Source organism: Bombyx mandarina, chromosome 07 (genome assembly GCF_030267445.1).
Source record: "Bombyx mandarina strain Sakado chromosome 07, ASM3026744v2".
NCBI classification, from domain to species: domain Eukaryota; kingdom Metazoa; phylum Arthropoda; class Insecta; order Lepidoptera; family Bombycidae; genus Bombyx; species Bombyx mandarina.
The window spans coordinates 4,026,988-4,048,525 of record NC_143214.1 but is presented as its reverse complement, the minus strand read 5'-3'; the positions used below and the strand labels follow the sequence as shown (position 1 = coordinate 4,048,525).

Sequence of the window (21,538 nt, the reverse complement as noted above, 5' to 3'; positions counted from 1 at the left end):
GAGAGGTTCTTAGATGTGTAGACGTACTATAAAATTTTCAAATAAGAAAAAGATTAAATATCATAAACAATACATTTTTTGAAGAGAAACTTCTTTAGGTCCGTTGAGACTAAAATTTAACTCGCGACAGATTCGTTACGGCTAGAGAGAAAAGATACAATTTAGGAAGAGCGAGAGTGAGAAAATAGACAGAGCGTCTCGCGAATCACTCGATTGTGGAGAGAGGGAAAGGACAAAGCGAGCTAGGTCGTTTCTCGTCTCGTCTCTTATACACAGCATGCCCTATTACAAGAGAAATTTGATTTAAGGATGAAAAATTAAGAAAACCGCAATACTACACACCGCAAAAGAAGTTTGGGAATATACGACAAAGGGAAGATCTTCCAGCGAGCGGGTGATATTTGCTCGGTAGACCGACAGTCCGAATGTTGTTGTTCGGAATTTGTATATATGCGCTTTATCTGGAAAATGTCGTAAGCGAGATTCAGGCATCTGTCAATTATCTTGCGTTGTATGATGGCTACGGTCACAGAAGTTTCACTCCTATTACCTGAACCAAATTGCACGCCACAATTTTTTTGATTACCCGATTTGCAAAAAGATCCTGGCTATTTAAGCGGCTAGATTAGAATTATAACATATTATATGCCTTGAGGCAAGAGTTCGATGTTTGAGCTGCTACGCGACAGATATCTGTGAAATAGTTCCCACACGTGTGAATACAATACGCGCCACTAATTACCCTATAAATTTTGCGGGCTTTATTTTATTACACAATATTCTTCATCGCGGAAGACGTCTCTGAACAATTGCTATTTACTTTGAATCTAACAGGGGATTTGGATCGCAGTGCAGTTGCATCACTCCAGACAAAATTCATTGACTTATGATTAGTAATACTTTTTTTATTGTATGGACGAATAACCGAATTAAGTGTTGACCTTGAGCCTCAAAGGGCTCACCCTGCAACTTGAGATCTATATTTCAATTGTGTAGAAAATAAGTTAATTATAATCATTTTTTTAGACGATGTTATTGTAAGTACTGGTTTCAATAGAAAAATTTGTACCCGCCAGCAACAACGCCGCCACCCAATTTGAGACATGAGTTCTAAGTCTCAGTTTTTACGCATTACTGCTTCACGGCAAAAATAGACAGGATGGTGGTACCTACCCGCGCGGACTCACAAGACGTCCTATCGTGAACATTTAATTTTGTTAAGTACGTATTTCATTGGAGAAGTTGGTACCTGATATTGGTACTGCGGGATTCGAACACCGGCACGGTTGCGTCGCTCGATACGAGTACACCGGGGGTCTTATCCTTTAGGCCACGACGACTTAAAAAATTGACAGCTAAATCGATTTCAGTGTCCATGTAACACGTAACATGACAGTTCATTTTGATGCAAATATAATCTCGTTCTCATGAAAACACTATTCCCCAACTATAGTTCTCTTTTTTTATACGAACGTAATACTACTAACATATTTTAGGCGTTCAGAAATCTGTAAATCCACTTTTCATTTTAAACATTAAAAATGTATAGATTTTATTTATGATCTCTTTTTAATAATTGTAGTATGGACGACGGGGCCTGAAGATTAAAACAAAAAAAATATATGTACTTTCGAATGTTAAAATCAACTTTTGCAAGAACCAAATCTGACTATATGGTTCTTATTAGTGTAGGATTTCATTATGGCTCGAACGTAGAAAAATGACGTGAAAAGATTGTTTGTTACGCTTCATTAAAGGGAGCTCAAGCAACAAATACTCGTTTGCAATGACGATTTCCAAGTTAAGGGTAACGACACACCGGCGGTAATGAGAAAATTATACGGAGTCTTACTGGCTTTAATAAAAATTTGTTCCATCCAGGGGTTGATGAAGTAAAATAAATGGTCCGCTGCTCTGCGGCTTTGTGAAGATTTTCTGTCGATTCTCAAGCAAATTACTTTTTTTTATAACATAATGCTTTTAAGTTTTCGGTCAGATGCCTTTTCGGAATATACCAGATCAGAATAGGTCAGATGCATCAGTTAATTTTCAAAATTTTAACGTAGTTTCGAATGTACGGAATTTTCTGATCTTGGTAGAACCGCAAGTATAGTGACCACTTCTTACCTGTTTCCGGTGCTTCCCACCACGCGTACCATTTTGATTAGTGGGGTAAATACATCATCAACAATATATATGTACTTTAAATTTCGACTTTTGTGTCCACCACGGTGGCGATATTAAGATTAATTTTATTCCACTAAATTACTAGACGGACTCACAGCCCGCTTGGCATTAATTCATGTCCATAGACATCTTAATATTAATTATGTAGATATGACGCCTTAACTGAATTGTAAGTAGATATAATTGCCACAAATGGACAACATGGTTGTACTTACCCAGGATGACGTCAAAATTCACCCTAAATCCACTAATACTATTCCTATAATATAATTAAGAGGTTGTCTGTAAAGTCGGTTTACGGTCGATTGTTCCGCGTTCTCGCTTGCACGCTCAGGCTCAGGCGGAACGTGACACTTTTTCGTACGTGTAGCCCATGTTCATCTATTTTTTTATAAGACTTTATTACGACAACACTCGTAAAATATTAATCCCGCTAGTTACATTACCGGCAGTTCGTCAAGTATCTTATACATAATTGAATTGCACGCCTCATCTGTAGCAACAAAGCAACGTCGTACCTGACATTTCACACAGACAAAAAAAATGTATTTTCATGATTCGGTCAAACGACCATATTTATCCGGCGAGATTCGCAGATAGTCCCTGTACTTTATTACGATTTAATTCAACAAAACAGAGAGCGCTTGCCTTTGATACGCCGGCTCGCATGCGGCTACTGTAACCATGACACTATAGAAGAACGAAAATCATTTGTTTTTACCATTACCTGTAATTAATGTATTTATGTTTTTTTTTTACACTCAAACATGGAGTTTTATATTAGGAATGCTCTTTTAACTTTCGCGGTATAATAGCCGGCAAACTTCTTGAGCATTTGTTGACGTAGTGGGGGTAAGTTTGCGCATGGTACACTCACGTGCAAAAACATTATTTACTCTGCGTCATAATGCAATTAAATTATTAAAATCAAAATATGTATTTATTTATATATTTATGAGAACATCAACAAAAAATATAAGTTAATAATTGTAATAATTTAATCTTGGGGTAAAATAGATATTCCTTCTATTAAGTCAAAACTAGAGCTGTTGCCAGGTCTTGGTTCAGTTGAAGCGAAGCTGGTATTTGTAATTTTTTTTTTTTTTTCGTTATCAAAATCTTGACCATCATCATCACTGTTTTTATCACCCGAGTTGCTATCATCGTGATGAGTCGACATAGGGATCATCGGTGTAGTTTACAACTCGGTCGGTTCGGTCTACTTTTTTGTCTATAATTAATTATTTTTTTGAAGATATTGGATTCGTAGTAATCGAATGTAACTTTTTTCAATTATCAGCTTCCGATTATTTTCTGTTTTTTTCCATCTGAAGCCTAGCTCTTTCATAATTCGTCGTAAACTTCATACCGAGCCATTAAAGTTTATATCTTCTTTAAATTTTTTGAAGCCTTTCTACGGTACGGAGTTTCGCTGCTTGTTATGTAGTTATTATGATTACATCTTTTTATTACAGATTGAACGAAACTATCCATTCCGGTAACTTTCTTCTTCCCTGATCTTTTCTTACCCGGAGTCCGAAACACGGCGAGCAAGCCAGAGCCTTTAGCTTAGTTAATAATGCACCTAACAGTACTCACGGATGTTTTTGTTGCTTCCGAAGTCTGTTTTACTTTTTCCCATATAATTCTTCCCCTGTTTTATAATGAAGCAATATACGTCGTACACAATTTTTCTACCCTTTCTTTTGAATACTACACCAGTTTGTCGCGGCATAGTGTATTTTTTATAAAAAATCAACAAACACTCAACAAATAGCAATGGCAACAAAGTCAACAAGCAATTATAACAAATAACTTAACGATTAATAACGATAGACTTTTCACTGTACGCAAGCGTACTTTTGGGAGCAAGCGGAACAAGGGCGCGGTGCGGGACGCAAGGTTCGACTGATCTACCAATAACGCGCTCGATACGATTTCCCCTGCCGTCGCGCCTCACCCTCACCACCAAAGTGATCTAAAATTCGGTTCTGCGCAGTCAAGGTCATTTGCTCAAGAAGTTTGCCGGTTACTATACTAATTTTTAATATTTTGATAGCTAATAAAATTGTATAGTCAAACGGATACTTAATAGTTACGGAAGCACTCATTGTGTGAAGTATGCTTAGCAGCCGACTCGCTCTTCAAGCCGATATGAATGAGTGATTCACGTGAAAATTAGGCATGATAGTGGAACTTACCCACGTCAGTTTACTTTATCTACTCTAGTATTACCCTAGTTTACCCTATTACTAGTAAAATCGTCCAGTGTCGTAATAGCTCAAGGTTTTATTTTCGTGTTGGGAATAATAATGAATAAGAAACGATTGTAAAGAACATTTTCTTTCTTATTTACAAATCTTTCTCCTTCTCTCTCAAGAATAATTTATTACACTAAGTGATTTTCTGTCTCCACTAAAATTAATGCAAAAGACATCGTTAAGAGTTGTTTATTAAAATAGAACTGTCATTCAATTGAATATGTGTGTATTCGGACAATGATCGGAATTCCGTCATAACCACTGACACAATTTTCTTTTAACCGACTTAAAAAAATGAGGATATTCACAATTCGACCATATCTTTGTGTGTGTTACCTCAGAACTTTTGTCTAAGTCAATCGTGTTTTATGATTCTTTTTTATATGAAATCTGGTGCTTCTCATGTGGTCCCATTTAATCAAGCTCTTATCCTTAATTATGAATTTTCAATTAACTTCGACTACATTGATATATTTTTTTAGATTTTTTTTTTGAATTTTTTTATTGTCTTTATTGTAGGCAGACAAGCATACGTCCCACCTGATGGTGAGTGGTTACCGTCGCCCATGGACTTCAGCAATGCCAGGGGCAGAGCCAAGTCGCTGCCTACCGCTTAATACTCTCCACAAGCCTCGTTTTAAGAAGGGAGAATGAAGATGAAGTCGGTTCCCTTATTTCTTAAGTTTTTATTACATTTTGTCTAAGAAGTTGTGCAAAGAAACTAGCTATTTTCAGAACAATACTGATAACACTACGAGTGTCATTAGTGATTACTAAACAAATTAACAAGAGATCTTGACAAAAACGAAGAAAAAAGGCACAGAAAGCCTTGCTTTTCTTTTTCGAATAGAAAAAAACTACATATTTACAAAAAATATATTAATATTAATTATTGAAGCTAGTTATCTAATAAATTGGTACAACATTTTTCAAAGCCAAGCTCTACATATTGTCAAAATACCAGGGGTTGTTGACGCACGCGCAGTCTAACAACCCTATAGAATACTGAGTTGTATGTAGTTAATAAGCCTCTATGTCACAATCTTTCAATCTACGTCACAATTCTTTGGGAAGCCTTATCAATAATTGAACTAATATCGCCTTGAAATGTTATATGTATAAACTGATCTCTTGACGTAATATTATATATCTTTTGTAAACAAAACAGTCTCTTTAAAACTAAAATCGTGGACTCTGTACTCTCGGATAAAGTCATAGTTAGAGTATTTTTGTAATGTTCTCTTTTGTGAAACGTACTCGCGATGCGCTGAGGTAGTTACTAACTTATTATTTTTGTAAACACATAAATCTATGGAGTGAACTCTACTGATAAACGTGTGTTAGCTCTTGTACCAGTGCGCTTGTTTGTGGAACACTGTTAAAAACGTCTTTGGTTCTTTTGAAATATACTTCCAGTAGCTCGAAGTTTATTTTAAACTAGCGACCCGTCCTCGCTTCGCTTCGGAAACATTAAATTTTATTATTGAAATAGTTGAGTGTTGCGCGATGTTACCCGCAGTTATTGTCGTATCGCGGGTGACGCCGCGGGGTGAAGCTAGTCTAAATAAAGTAGCCTAAGTTACTCCTTATATTATCAGCTACCTGTCAGTGAAAGTCTCGTCAAAATCGGTCCAGCCGTTCCAGAGATTAGCTGGAACAAACAGACAGACAGACAGACAAAAATGGTAAAAAATGTTATTTTGGCGTATGTACCGTATGCATGTAGTAAAAAGCGGTTATTTCAATATTATAAACAGACGTTACAATTTTTACGTATAGATTTTCCTACATATTTTCTACTTCATAAGTATTTATGTAAATTGTTTTTATTTTTCTTATGAGTACATTAGCAAAGTTTTCATTATATAGTTCATATTTATATATTTAAAATTTTTCAAGCAATAAGTACATCGTGGCTAATTTTTCTGAATCCATTATTGTCCACCTTATGGTTGTTTGGAAGAGATTGTCCATTGTACTTTTTTAATTGTGTTAATTTTGATGTTCAGTAAATCGATCTCTCTCTCTTTCTTCTTTTAAAAAGAAAGGGGAGAAAAAAATCCGGAAATACGCGTTTTTAGATGAATACCAGTAGGTTCCAAGTTCTCATCAATTTTTGCTGAGAAGCACTTATACGCGTTGCATTTTACGGTAAGATATCCGTTTTTTAATGTTGACCCGGTTACCGTCCTCGCCGAACCCGTCGCTTGCGACGAAAGGCTCGGCGAGTAAATTAACCCATAGATACAGCCCACTGAGTTTCTCGCCGGATCTTCTCAGGGGGTTGCGTTTCCGACCCGGTGGTAGATTCTGCGAAGCACTGCCCTTGCTAGGGCTAGTGTTAGCAGCTCTCCGGTTTGAGCCCCGTGAGCTCACCTACTAGCTAAGGTTACGCTGAAATAGCTCTCAAGCTTAGGCAGGAAAAAAAATCTATCTCTCTCTCTCTCCTAAAGAGAGAGGTAAGAAAAGTCCACTAAAATACCGTAAATAGGCGTTTTAAGAAGCGCAGCATGAGCGCGAAGCATTTTACGGTAAGATATCCGTTTTTCAATGCTGAGATTTCGACCACGTATCTGGGAGTAGGTGACAGCACCAGCTGGTCCTATACTATATCCTTTTGATTGTTATTATTTGTTATATTCGAAAGCTAGTTCAAATAGCCAACTACATATCACGCTGTTGGAAGTTCATGTTACAATCGGACTGGTTACATTAAGTCGTCAATCGTGATGCAGAAAATTAGACCTTAATTCAACAATATTACGTAACAGATTAGTGTCTCGTGGATCGTCGTGTCCGTGTCCAACAATTACCGACGTCACGACACTCACGAATACCCATTGAATGTCCTTGTCTTCTTGTATGGTCACTTTCGTTACGAGCGCTTTCGATGGTGAGCTTACACGATCTTATGAGCTCGAAAATGTATTTGAATTAAAAATTTCTTTCGACGCGGCACAAGTTAGTTGTTGGAAATACTATCGAGCGTAAAGTGTGATGAAGGATGATTAGGTATTAGGGACTCCTAGGCCTAGAGGTAGCCTCTTCATCGTTTTCCTCAAAACGAAGACAAATAGAAAAATCCTTACACTATAGCAAAGATATTGAAATCCAAACATAAATAATGGTCTAAGGCTTATTTATGCTGCACGCAATGTATTCTAAATGAAGAATAGCGCACGAGCAGGGTCAACGGAATCGTACGACACGAAATAGTTACGTAAGAGCACGCATTATGAACTTCTTTTGTGAGTCTAGCTGAAATCACAAGATTTCCAATTGCGCTTTAGAGACCCTAGGCGAGGTATGTCGGACTTGAAAACCTCTTGTCGTACAACTCAATCGAGGCAAGCCGGGAGCAGAGTGATCTTTCGCGAAGCTCCTCACTTTTTGTCACTCCCCGCCCTCAGGGGCGTCGATTAGGCGGTCACCGGCCTCCTCACCATAATCGGTGCCCGTATCGACTAATTTTTTTATTGCTTAGATTGGTGGACGATCTCACAGCCCACCTGGTTTTTGTTACTGGAGCCCATAGACATCTACAACGTAAGCCCACCTTGAGATATAAGCTCTAAGGTCTCAGTATAGTTACAACGGCTACCCCGCCCTTCAAACCGAAACGCATTACTGCTTCACGGCATACGACTAATAATATGCCCGTTTATTCCCCAAATTTAATTGATCTTTTTACACGATTTCTTCATCGTACATCATCACACTTCACGTTGTAATCCGTTTAATACGTCGACGCTTGCGGGTAATGATCACCAGCGACCATATTAGTGATTCATCACTGTCACATGACTCACGCATTAAGTCGCTAGTCTAGACTTCAGCGATAGTGATTCTAAGTCACGATTTATGCATTCTTCAAATGCCACTTAGTTTAGTAGCATACAGAGTAACATAGCTTAGATTTTGGGTTTCATCGAAGTTTTTGACGTTGCTTGTTTTTAACTCATTCGTTTTTATATTGAAAACAATAGTAACCTATGCTAATGAATACCAAATTTAGAATCAATTCAAAGATTACTCTTTAATAAACTAAGAATATATAACGAATATGGTTTTTCTGTGTAAATTAAAAAAAATTATCGTAAAATAATTGTGTTCGCGAGTGTACACGGTCAACGTATCGGCAATTTGTTTATTTAAAAATAATAGCCGTTTGATAAAGGAAGTTTGTATATACTTGCTCGTCTGTTAAATTAAGCACTAGATGATGATCGAGCTTTGCTCGGTTTGTTTTTGATAACGCCATCTTGTTGTGTCTTTAAAGCGGTTAGCTGCCCTCAATTAAGAAAAATAGTATTATTATTCGCCGTAAGATGTCAGGAAGAGTTGATTATTGAAAACACGAATAAAACAACATTTTCTAAAAATAAATCGTAGCTAGATCGATTTATCGCCCCCGAAATCCCCTGTATACTAAATCTTATGAAAATCGTTGAAGCCGTTTCCGAGATTCAGATTATATATATATTAATATACAAGAATTGCTCGTTTAAAGGTATAAGATAAGATAAGATATAAGATAAGATTTATTTTATTCTGCGATCTATCATGACGACTATGAATAAACAAAATGTAGTTTTAATATTAAGTGGCTCCCAGCCGAAACCCGTTCTTTGAATAAAAACAATCACGAAAAAAGTGTTAAAACGCTTTTTCAGTGGCATAGTTTTATTGAAAGAAAAACAAAAGTGATAACAGAAGTTAGGTACTTATTATATAGATTAGGTCATGATGGATTACTAGGTTAGATGGAAGTGCATGATCCAAATTTCATCCAATTGTACCATCTATGGTGTGAAAGGCCGAGATAAATCCTTCACTGTCGATATTTGAAGGTTTTGTGCCTCTGGGCTTGGATGCTCTCTGTAATTTACACTATATGAACTATTTGGGGTGCTTTGAGGAATTGTTAAGAAGATCCCATCACTTTTATTTACTACACCGCACACCCAGCTACCAGAGTTCATCTATCAGAAAAGGCTGCGTTTACCCAAAGATCGTTTCCAGGGAACTATGCCATATGTGAACGTAATGAATTTCCTCAATGGTATTTTTGGGTAGTATCATATATCCTATTACAATTGATGTGCGAAGTGAGACTTCAGCGGTGGACAGCGACCGGGCTGTGAATCCTGGCATGGCTGGTTTCAATAAACGAGGCAGATTGTGGAACCCCGGTAACCGTACTCGTCGAACTCGGAAAAGAGGTCGACGTGCAACCTAACCCATGCATCAGCCCGCTGAGTTTCTCGCCGGATCTTCTCAGTGGGTCGCGATTTCGATCCGGTAGTAGATTATTTCGCGAAGCAATTGCTCTTGAGTTGTTAGGTCTCCTTCGGAGGCGCTCGGGCAGTTGTTAGCAAATCCCACCCCTCCTGGCTGAGCCTTTGCTCGCCCACCTGGCCTGGTGAAACTGGAAAGGCCTCCGGGCCACCAGTAATCTTTCAATCATAAAAAAAACGAGGTTGTTCAAAATCAGAACCGTACTTTCTTCATTGAAGGCATTCAAGTAATCTTATTTTGGAGGATAGAAAAATTCTGCTCAAAGACCGCAAATGTGCTATACAGGACCTAGTAAAGCCCCTAAAGTCCTGATAATTTCAAGGAAAAGAATACAAAAAAAAACAGTGTTTGTTCGTTTCTGACATTGAGAAAGATCCCTCGCGGCGTAGCTACCGTGCATATCATGTAGATTGTGATCACGCGGTGTCGGGTTGCGTTCCGACTTATTTACGATTACACTAGCTTTTGTTTAAAGCTTTTGTCTCGAGAACCGGGAAAATGTTTTCGTTTTATAACAATGTGTTAATAAAGTACCATACGCATGAGTTTACTGTAGGTCATGGTTGTAATTAAAAACATAAAAATATTATCGTAATATAATAACAAAAAAATTATCAACGAAATTTTTTGTTTGTTGGTATTTAACCTGATCGCGTACCGTTTGTCCAAATAACTCAAAACAGTTATTGTTAGGAAAGGTTTCTAATAGTGCCATGATTTTAAGATAAGTATCCGAATCAAACTAAATGCTACATGATGCTAATAATAATGATGTATAAGTGCAATAAGCAATCACTAGCAATATCCATCAACGACTCGTTCTAAAATATGTTTGGCGGTAACGACAAAAGGAAGATCTTCTATTGGCCTAGTGAAATTGCTCAGTAGACCTACTGCAGACTGTTGTTCGGAACTTGTATTTATCCAAACTAGAAAACATTGCTAACAGGATTCAGGCTTCTGTCAAATATTTATCGTGTAACAAACGATGGCTATATACGGTTTTGTCATTCCTAGTATATGTACCTAATTACCAAGAATTTATTGGTGGTAGGACCTCTTGTGAGTCCGCACGGGTAGGTACCACCACCCTGCCTATTTCTGCCGAGAAACAGTATGCGTTTCGTTTTGAGGGGTGGGGCAGCTGTTGTAACTATACTGAGATCTTAGAACCCATATCTCAAGGTGGGTAGCAGCCTTCACGTTAAAGATGTTTATGGCCTCCGGTAACCACTTAGCATCAGGTGGACTTTTGTATTAGTACTTTAAACACTGCTAGTTTTAGACAGGCAGACGATTTCGTATTGAATGTTGGCAAGGCCTATGGATAGAGATTTTCGCAACCTGTTGAAACCATGAATGTTGGAGTGTTTTACTGGTGGTAGGACCTCTTGTGAGTCCGCACGGGTAGGTACCACCCCCCTATCTATTTCTGCGGTAAAGCAGTAATGCATTTCGGTTTGAAGGGTAGCCGTTGTAACTTTACTGAGACCTTAGAACTTAATGTGAGTGGTGCATATGCGTTGTAATTATCTATGGGCTCCAGTAACCACTTGTGAGCTGGTCCACCCAACTAAGTAATAAAATAAAATAAAACCACAACGCATCAGTTTGATTGTTATAAATTAATGGACGTGTTTGTTTCAGGGGCACAGAATCGTCGAACAGCGGCTGGTCTGGCGATGGAATTGTTCGAGCAGCATCAGGGTACACACATATTACAGGTATCTAACAAACTCACGTATACCGGTGAAGCGTATTGTAATCTAGAAAGGGTGCTACAAGCATCTTTGGTGATTATTTTTTTACTGAACGTTTTTATGATTGTAAGATTACTGGTGGCCCGGAGGCCTTTCCAGTTTCACCAGGACAGGTGGGCGAGCAAAGGCTCAGCCAGGAGGGATGGGATTTGCTAACAGCTGCCCGAGCGCCTCCAAAGGAGACCTAACAACTCAAGGGCAGCTGCTTCATGAATGAATCTACTACCGGATCGGAATAGCAACCCGCTGAGAAGATTCGGCGAGAAACTCAGCGGGCTGATGCATGGGCTAGGTTGCACGTTGACCCCCTTGTCGAGTTCGACGAGTACGGTTACCGGGATCCCTAAGCCTGCTCCTAGTGTTAGAGCTGAAGGCGTCGGCGTCTAATGCAAAGGCTATTGGATCTGATGGATCCGTAAGGACGTGTCTAGGGCGTCGACGGTGACTGGCTCCTGCATGATCAAGGTTCGGGGTGTAGTCAGCGGTGGCAACGATAAAGCGATTATCATGAAGGCATGAACGTGTTATCAGATGTGGATCGGAAGCCTTTCCATTTTCATCAGGATCTTTTTTTTGTGATCGGCCGTAAAGTTTTAATTTATAGACATCATTGAAGGCAGTTTAAAGGCAATTTATTTATTGCGTAGACGCGCGAAAGAACTCACGGTGCATCAGCTGTTAAATAGTTTCAGGAGCTCATATTTACTCGATTGCTTAGCAATTACGCAGATTACATTTTTTACGGATTTTATTTTAATTACACGGTGCTATTCCTTGATCGTAGTAATCATTCGTAAACATGTGTTAAGTAACAATAATAATAATATAACTCTTTATTTGACACCACATGTACAGTGTAAGCATATAAAACAAATAATAGACGGTGACTAAAGTACGTAGTTCATTAGAAAAATTGCTATCTACAAGCTGAATTTGAACACCGGGCGTCTTATGTTTTAAGCCATGACTATTTATTAGACTTGGCTTGTTTGCTATTAATTTCTCCCTAGGATTCAGCAATACCTTGTTGTCTTATCTAATTCCTGGTTTCTACCTATAGTACCGGCAGTAGCATATCCAAGCTCATATGACATGGTTTCTCTGTTGTGCTTATTTTTACCGCGGAACAATCATGCCTTCTGTTTTGAAGGGTTCACTTATGGATGGTCAATGGCAATTGACGGACGATCGGGTGATGAGACAATAAAATATTAACATTATAAATACCAAACAAAACGACAACTTTAGAATTACAAACAAACGTGTGGCACTCGGGAACTGCCGCGGTAAAGCTATTGCATAGCATTTTTTATCAACTTATGCAATTATAATTAGACAATGATAATTTAATATTAAAACAATAATAAAACAAGACCACGCTATATTAAACAGTAATAAAAGCAAAACCTTAACTGTCCCCTTCACACTCATAAGCTAGACTGCGCGAGAGAGAAATGGGCAGACTTTTCACGATGCGCATGCAGTGTGACGTCACGCCACGCGCTTATTCACAAACATTACGCAAGCACAACGTGTGAATATGTTGAACGCGAGCTATATGGTAGGCGGAGTGAGGGTGTAAGGTTTTTTTCGTTACGGAATTTTATGATTCGGTCGCCGCGCTCAAGGCCCGCGATAAAAGCTATGCAATAGCTTAAAAATAATTAATAAACTCTTTTGAAATTGTCTATATATAAATTCACGGTGTGTTGACTTTCATCATAACAAAAGCAAATTAAGCGGTAACTTCGAACTTGAACTTCCATTGCGCAACGAATGGCCGACTTAACGCTTTAACAACGAACAAAACACACAATGGACAGGCAACAATACAGAACATACGATCGCTTACAAAATCCCAATTCTATATTTCACGGATTTCATTGAGAATTTCGTAACGTAATTTAATTGAAGGCACACATTTTTTGGGACAAGCTCCGGTAGGGTTGTGAAAAAAACTTCCATTATTAGAACGTTAAATTATAATTTTGCAATCGTTTTCTGTGTCGTTATAATGTTGTGGGCGATTTTCTATTATGCGGTTTTCTATTATGTATCGAAAATTGTTGTGTACGTGATTCCTTAGTTCTATTTATTTTTTTTACGAACTCCGCAATCGTTTGGGGTACGTTTTGTACGTTTTGTTCGAGAAATAATAACGGGAGCGTGCATGATAAATCGCGATTCTGTTGTTACAAAATAAAAGTGAACTTGGCACTGGTCGAAATTAAGATATCGACCATGAATAGACATGTCGCTCAGTGGATTATGACGTTAAGAACGGTTTTTCACGTCACCGACCAAAGCTTTCACACGGCTTAGTGGCGCATTGCACTCGTTTTTGAGTTCAAGTTTTTAAAACTTTAAAGTTAGGTCTTTCACAAGTTGATCTGCTTTTAATGTTCCCGATACCGGACGTGAGGTGATTTGGTAATTTGCACCTAAATATTTTGTTAGTTAGAGTCTCGAAATTTGGGAATAAGGTAGAGTTTGCAAAAAAAAACCTTGTAATTTTAATGGATTTATATTTTGAGAACGACTGTAAAAAGATTAAAAGACTTTTTGATACTTCTTTTTTCGTATTCGGGAAGACAGATTAGTGTTTGTTTCTCGTTGTATTATGAATTGAGGCTACATTTAGATAAGGATTCTCTTGTTCGTCGCTTTCTTCATTACCGAAGGTCGTGTCCCTGAAACTTGAGCGTGGCCTGTCTCGTGAGCTGTTTCCATCTCGTCCAGTCCTCAGCTTCTCGAATGGCGGTTGCGACTGGCAGCCCAGTTAGGGTGGTTATTTGATCACACCAACGGCTAGGTGATCGGCCGCGGGGACTCTTTCCTTCTACTTTGCCCGTCACAATCACTTTGTCCAAGTTATCTGAGTGTCGGCGGGCAATGTGACCAAAGTAGCTGAGGATTCTCTGGTAACAGAGTAATTAAATATTTCAATTATTTTTTTTGTTTATTTTTTTCCTTCATGAATGATTAAATTACGCCAAAGAAGTATAACTTCTTAACTCTTATATCTTTTTTCTTTTGGTCCTCAGCCTCAAGATTAGACTGTTGCAATTACTAACTGAAAGAATTAGTATTTTGAAAATGATCACATATATATTTGTATAGCATTCATAGCGTCTAACTATTAAACCTAAAACATCTGGAAATAATTGTATTGTACAGTTGAAATCCTAATCTCGTGTTTTCTGAGTAGGTAACGATTGAACAGATTATTAAATTGGCCGCGCCTACACTTTGCAACTTAGTAGAGAAGATGTCCATGGGCCATGAATTAGATGGCCCGTGCACTAGTTTACCGAACTGCGCTAAAAAATAAAAGAAAAAGCTCTGAAGGCTGTCTAATGCTGAATAACCGAATGAAATCCATAAAATTGCTTTTCAAATTCTCATCTCATTGTCAAACGAGAGCCACGCAGAGAATAATTCGTAAAATAAAAAATGGCCCAATTGAATTGCGGCCGTAATCCGAAATTTGTATTTTTTGTTCAATCACCGTCGTACGTTCCGAGTTGAAATTTATCAAAAACGCTTTACAACAACTCGACACTACTATTTTGTCAACCGTGCATCTCATTAAAAAGTTTGATGAATTCATCGCTGCGTAGTTGAAACTGGAACAGACACCGTTTTAAACGTCATACCTATATATTAATATCTATATATTATTACGTGAAGCAAAAACTTTGTACCCCTTTTTACGAAAATTGCGCGGACGGAGAAGTATGAAATTTTCCACACTTATAGAGAATATAGAGAAGAAGTGCACAACGCTAATTTTTTTTTTAAATAATGCATAAAAGATACATTAAATCGATAAAGAAAACATTACACACACTCCACACACACACACGCATGCATACTATTTATTTATCGTCAAGTTTTTGTTCTTGACGTCTGTGGTCAAATTGAGATTACATAAAATATTGTTTGTCTTTATTAATATTTTTCTATAGTGTAGTCTTTACGAAATTTGTCATTATAGAAGTATTCTTATCTTATTCTTATCTTATCTTATATTAGAAGTAGTCTTTGAAAATAGAATCATAATAGTGTACAAACTTACAATTTCAATTAATTATAGTCGAATTTCGACTACTGCGGGATCACTAGTTAAAATTAAGTGGCATGTAGAACTTTATACTTCACTAATTCACTAATTGAATGCATACAGTTAAGAAATTATATTTTCGATCCAGAAGTGTTTGTGAATTCATGAGTATAATATGTTTTATTTATTTTTGAAAGTTTGTAACTTTAACCTCATCTCCTAAAGTACGCGTGTATGCACTACAGCATTCAAATTATGATTTGGGTGATCACATACTAAATATTCTTACCAACCATCTCATGGTTATTTTACTTGCTGTTCTAATTTCTGATATTTCGAACACATTCCATTTTCGTAGCTGACTTACTAGATATTACCTACCTACACATTTATTTCGAACAGTCTAAAAATTAATTTTATCATAAATTTTAAGATGCCGCTTCCAGTTATAAAGTTTAGATCGACGATAGTAATTTTGGCTCGTGTTGTTCATTTTTTAACTATCACGCGGTTGTTTGTTTATGTTTTTTTTTCTTTTTTTTTTGTAACGGCCAATGTAAAATTGAACTTGATCGTTCGGTGTAACTATTAATTTTAAAAGTACGATTTCGTACCGTTGACAGATTCATTCGATTTTTTATTTGAGGACTAAAAGTCTCACTGTTGTTTTTTAGTACGCTTTTATTAGCTTCAGACGTATGTGTGTATGTTTGTAACGGAATCTTTGAACATGATTTTGACCCCTTCAAAACATCGCATTAACTCGAAATTTGGTATACTTATTAAGGACCTATGACATTTCAATATTTAAAGAAAATATTGAAAAAATTTAATTTCAACTACAAAATGAAAAATAAATATTAGTTTAAAAAAACTAACAAAATACGCTTTTAAGGATATCATCAAAATAACCCTTCAACTCATATCTGTTCATAAAATATTTATAACTACCGTGTCATGCGCCCCACGCTTTTTTTTACAATAAAATCATTTTTTCTTACACTATTTTTAATTCAAATTTATTAAAATTTGTTTTTTTATTTTTTAGTTGGATTTTCTATAAAAGCGTATTTTGTTAGTTTTTTTCAACTATTATTATTTATTTTATTGATTGCTCAGGAATTCCTATATTGCTATGTTTGATATATCGAGATGTGAAATGCTATTTGCTTTGAACGACATTTCGCTTGATACGCGACATTCATTTATGTAATCAAAGGTGCGTTTTGTTTGGTATTAGAATCAACAATTCGATGTTTTTAATTAAACTTCACTTATGTTTACTTCATTCAAATAAATGAAGAAGTTTTTTGTTATTATATTTTTCCCAAATTTTAAAGTTTAAATGGCACTTCTGTAAAGTTCATCCATCGATATGTTAATTGATGATAATTGAATATGTTGTTTGTACAGCTAAGAGGAATCGCAGTCTTTTAGACCACGAAAAATCCCTGAGTATGGTATGATCACTTAACGTTTTAGCTTTAATTTTGTCTAGGGTAAATGAACGAGCTTCTTCCTAGTCGGTATTGCTCTTCACCGAGTGGTCGTGGTCATAAGTTTAAGCGCTGATGGCAAGATGGCAAGCACATTACCAATTGAATGTCGCAATCCACCTTTAGAGATTACAACGAAATCTCTATTGTACTGTATAACGTCTCGTCCCACCCTTCAATGTGGAACGCATGAATACTTCGCGGCAGAAATAGGAAGGACGATGACACCTACCCGCAACAATAGAAAATACGCTAATTTACAAATTTCACGTGTTCGATTTTTATTAGACGATATTATTCCTTAATACTGGAAGTCCTTCGTGTCCTTACTGGATTCGAACATCGGTCCAGTCGCAATGCTTGTAACGAACGCACCAATCTCATTATTTAGACCATGACGTCTTAAATAAATTGACGACTGTTTTGCGACCATTACTGATTGATTGTTTTGCAACTTTAATCATGATTTTATGCTTTTGCTTGCGCACTCCGCACGAGGCAAGCGTAATTCAAATACGTTACTCAAGAACTCAGATAAATTTTAAAGCTATTAAATATAGCGACCCAACCTTACTTCGCTTCGGTAACGTCTAATTTCATTACGTACTAGCTGACCCGGCAGACTTTGTAGTGCCTCAATCGATAAATAAAAGACCTAAACTTTTGTATAAAATAAACTTCAAACAAACAAAAGGAATCCGTCCGACAGGGGACACATCAAAGAAAAAACCAAATTGTTTGTTTTCATATAATTCCGAGCATTTTCATATTTATTCACCTTTTAAACCTTCTTTGGACTTCCACGAATAATTCAAGACCAAAATTAGCCAAATCAGTCCAGCCGTTCTCGAGTTTTAGCGAGACTAACGAACAGCAATTCATTTATATGAAGATAAGATGGTAATTTTTTTTCCTACTCACCTTTATATTTTTGGGTAATGCATACTATATTTTTATAAATTATAGCTCATGGATTATTCTGATGTGTACGCTATATTATTGTCAAGTTTCATCAAAATCCATCGAGTAGTTTTTGCGTGAAAAAGTAACAAACATGCATCCATACATTCTTACAAGTGTAAGCGTAATTCTTCTTAGGCGTTTATAATATTAGTATACATATTAGTATTTTGTACTATTCTTTAGTATTATTTATCTTTAGAAGCGTACATACATACATTGCAAGAAAAATATAGTATAGATAAGATAATTTAGATGAACCTGTCTGTCTATCAAATCATTATCACAGTTAGGCACGCGAGATCTTTGACGACTGGCTTCTAAGCTTATATAGTTAGTTTGATCATCACCCAAAATTCATTAAATCGATTTAAGCAGAACTATTTATACCAGCGTTCTCACTCATTGACCGTAGCTTGAACATAATAGTTGACACAGATATTAAGAATAATTTTATATGTAATTTTTTCTGTTTTTTTTGTTTGTTTTATTCGCATTTTAAAAAAAAAACATACAAATTTCTACAAACGGCTACTTAATTATTATTATTTAAAAAAATGTGAGTAAATCGTACTTAATTATTTTTCTTAACCATAGCTCAGAAAGCCATTGAAATAATTTAGTTCAAAATCAAGAAAAACTACTTTCAAATAAGTTCGTATTTTTCTTGGTGAGTATACGAGCTTTCCTTACTCCAAACAGCGCGATATTAATCCCGCAATCTAATTAGAGACATGAAGTATATATTATAAAATGTTTGAAATACTCTTAAACTTTTTTGTTTATTTTCTCCCGTGTCTATCAAAGTTGTTATACAACTTGAGAACTTGTCTGTCCACGAATGAGCTTTAATATTCAAAGCTTATAAAAATAAAACAAACACATTTGTAATTTCATTAAAAAAACAATGATTGATTTCAGCAATGAATATTAAAACAAATCACATTCTTAAGCGTATTGTTATAAAACAGAACTACTAAATTATTTCCCGACGTGCGTTTTAAATTGACAAATAAGAGATTATTGAAATTAATCAGAAAATCGTCTTAAGGCTTCGTCAAACAGAACGCGTACTTAGCGCTGTGTTTTAACGTCTCGCTCTTTTCATGTCACACAAATTGACTAGATGAGCTCAACGCTCCTTGACGCAACGTAACGCCAAATCATAGTGCATTTCTATAGCAGTCTGAAAATTTAAAAATATTAAGATGTCGAGTGATTCACGTGTGGCATTGTATAACCATAGGTATTTTATAACTAATTCTATCAATTTTTCAGTATTTTCAGTATTTTAATACACATATACTCGGACGCTAAAATAAAATTTGCAAAAAATTACAACGCCTGACCTCAAAGCGTCCTAACGCCGCGACAGAGCGTTGCGTACTTATAGCGCTGTGGCTCTGTTTGACGGTATGTTACCATAGTAGCTGACGCGTGCTAATTTTTTACAAATTGTAATTTTCGTTGTAATTTTTTACAAATTTTATTTTAGCGTCCGAGTGAATGTGTATTAAAATACTGGATAATACCCGAAAAGTTGATAGAATTAGTTAGGAAATACCCATGTTTATACAATGCCACATCTGAATCAATCGATATCTTAATACTTTTAAATTTTCACACTGCTATCGAAAGGCACTATGATTTGGCGTTACGTTGCATCAAGGAGCGTTGGGCTCATCTAGTCAATTTGTTTGACATGAAAAGAGCGCGACGTTAAAACGCAGCGCTAAGTACGCGTTCTGTTTGACGAAGCCTTTAATCGTTTGAGAACTCGAAATCGTTGAGTCAGTATAACGGTTACCATCCGTCGAGACGGTCAACGTTATTCGCACGACCATCCAATTAAACGCCTTTTGAGATTGTGGAAATCTCGTAAAAATTTCTTTTCACTAATAATTTATTGGCGGTGGAGCGCTTTGTAAGACCGCTTGGATTGGCACCGCAGGACCGACTGTTTGTCCCACGAAGCAGTCATGCGTTCTGGCTCGAAGGTTGAACAGTAGTTATGCAAAAGAACATCTGTGCAGTAAAGCTTACTATAAAGTCAATGATTATCTAGAAGATTGCACAAAGCGGGAATGAGTTGCTCGCTCCGGGCATTTCAATATTGCAATAATTGTTACGTTATATAATACTCATCGTAAAAATGAATATTTAAAAAAAATCTAATAACTAAAAAAAAAAAAAAAATTAAAAAAAAAAAAACATGCCCGCTGAGTTTCTTGCCAATTCTTCTCAGGACGGAGGCTAGTTTTTGTGAATTGGCGGCAGTACTTTTGACGTTCAACAAGTATGTACTTTCATTTATGTTGAATAAATTTTTTTTTGATTTGATTTGATTTGATTTGATTTGATTCAATTAAAACTTCCAACTCATGTCTCAAGATGACGGCGTTCACGTGATGTCTATGAGCTTCTAGTAACTACTAAACACCAGTGTGCTTAGTGCGAGCTTTCCTTCGTTTGCCCCTAAGGGCGCTATTTCAACTCCATACCAATTTGAGTTAACTTTTACGCGATCGAAAAGTTAAAAAGCTCGCACTAAGCACACAGCTATGAAAATAAAATATTGTTTAGTAGCAGCCACCTAGCTTATTTTGAATTGATAATGAATTAGGGTTGCCTTTTTTTAAGTCGTTGTGGCCTAAACGATAAGACGTTCGGTGCATTCGTATCTAGCGATGCGACTGTGCCGGTGTTCGAATCCCGCTGGCGGGTACCTATTTTTCTAATGAAATACGTACTCAAGAAATGTTCACGATTGACTTCCACGGTGAAGGAATAACTTGTTTTCATGTTATTTTCAAATATACTTTTTTGTCGTACTGTTAACATTTAAATTTTGCCTATTTTTCCGCTGTTTGTAAAATGGCTGTAACATGTCATAGTTTGTTATAAGAGATTGCTGCCAGTACTTAATTATATACATGTTAATTTTAAGCTTGAATGTTTTTTGTGTATTGCTGTTGGTGTGTCTAAATAAATAAATAAACATCGTGTAATAAAAACCAAACCCGCAAAATTATAATTTGCGTAGTTACTGGTGGTAGGACTTCTTGTGAGTCCACACGGGTAGATACCACCACCCTACTTATTTCTGCCCTTGAAGCAATGAGTTTCGGTTCGAAGGGTGGGGCAGCCGTTGTACTAACTTACTTAGTACAACGGCTGCCTGCTTAGTACATACTTGAGACCTTAGAACTTATATCTCAAGGTGGGTGGCGCATTTACGTTGTTGATGTCTATTATGGGCTCCAGTAACCACTTAAAACCAGGTGGGCTGTGAGCTCGTCCATCCATCTAAGTAATAAAAAAAAACCTTAATGACCGAAATAACATATATGTATATATATGCATTTTTTCATTATTTTTGTTTGTTTGTTGCAGTCGCTGGATGGGTTCGCGTTGTCAGTGGCAGCCGATGGCAGATTCTTGTACATATCCGAAACTGTCTCTATATATTTAGGATTATCACAAGTGAGTATTGGATCGGAAGTATTGGAAGCT

General features: G+C 36.6%; 1 protein-coding gene across 6 annotated transcripts in view; it reads left to right on the top strand.

Annotated features, from left to right (window-relative positions):
• The window catches only part of trh (PAS domain-containing protein trachealess), a 258,744-nt gene that overhangs the window by 212,066 nt on the left and 25,140 nt on the right, over positions 1–21,538 (top strand). For all 6 annotated transcript variants that reach the window (XM_089728622.1, XM_089728621.1, XM_089728623.1 and 3 more), the window contains 2 exons: positions 11,394–11,470; positions 21,419–21,508. In XM_089728622.1, coding sequence (XP_089584748.1) covers positions 11,394–11,470; positions 21,419–21,508 — 167 coding nt within the window. The remainder of the gene's footprint in view (positions 1–11,393; positions 11,471–21,418; positions 21,509–21,538) is intronic.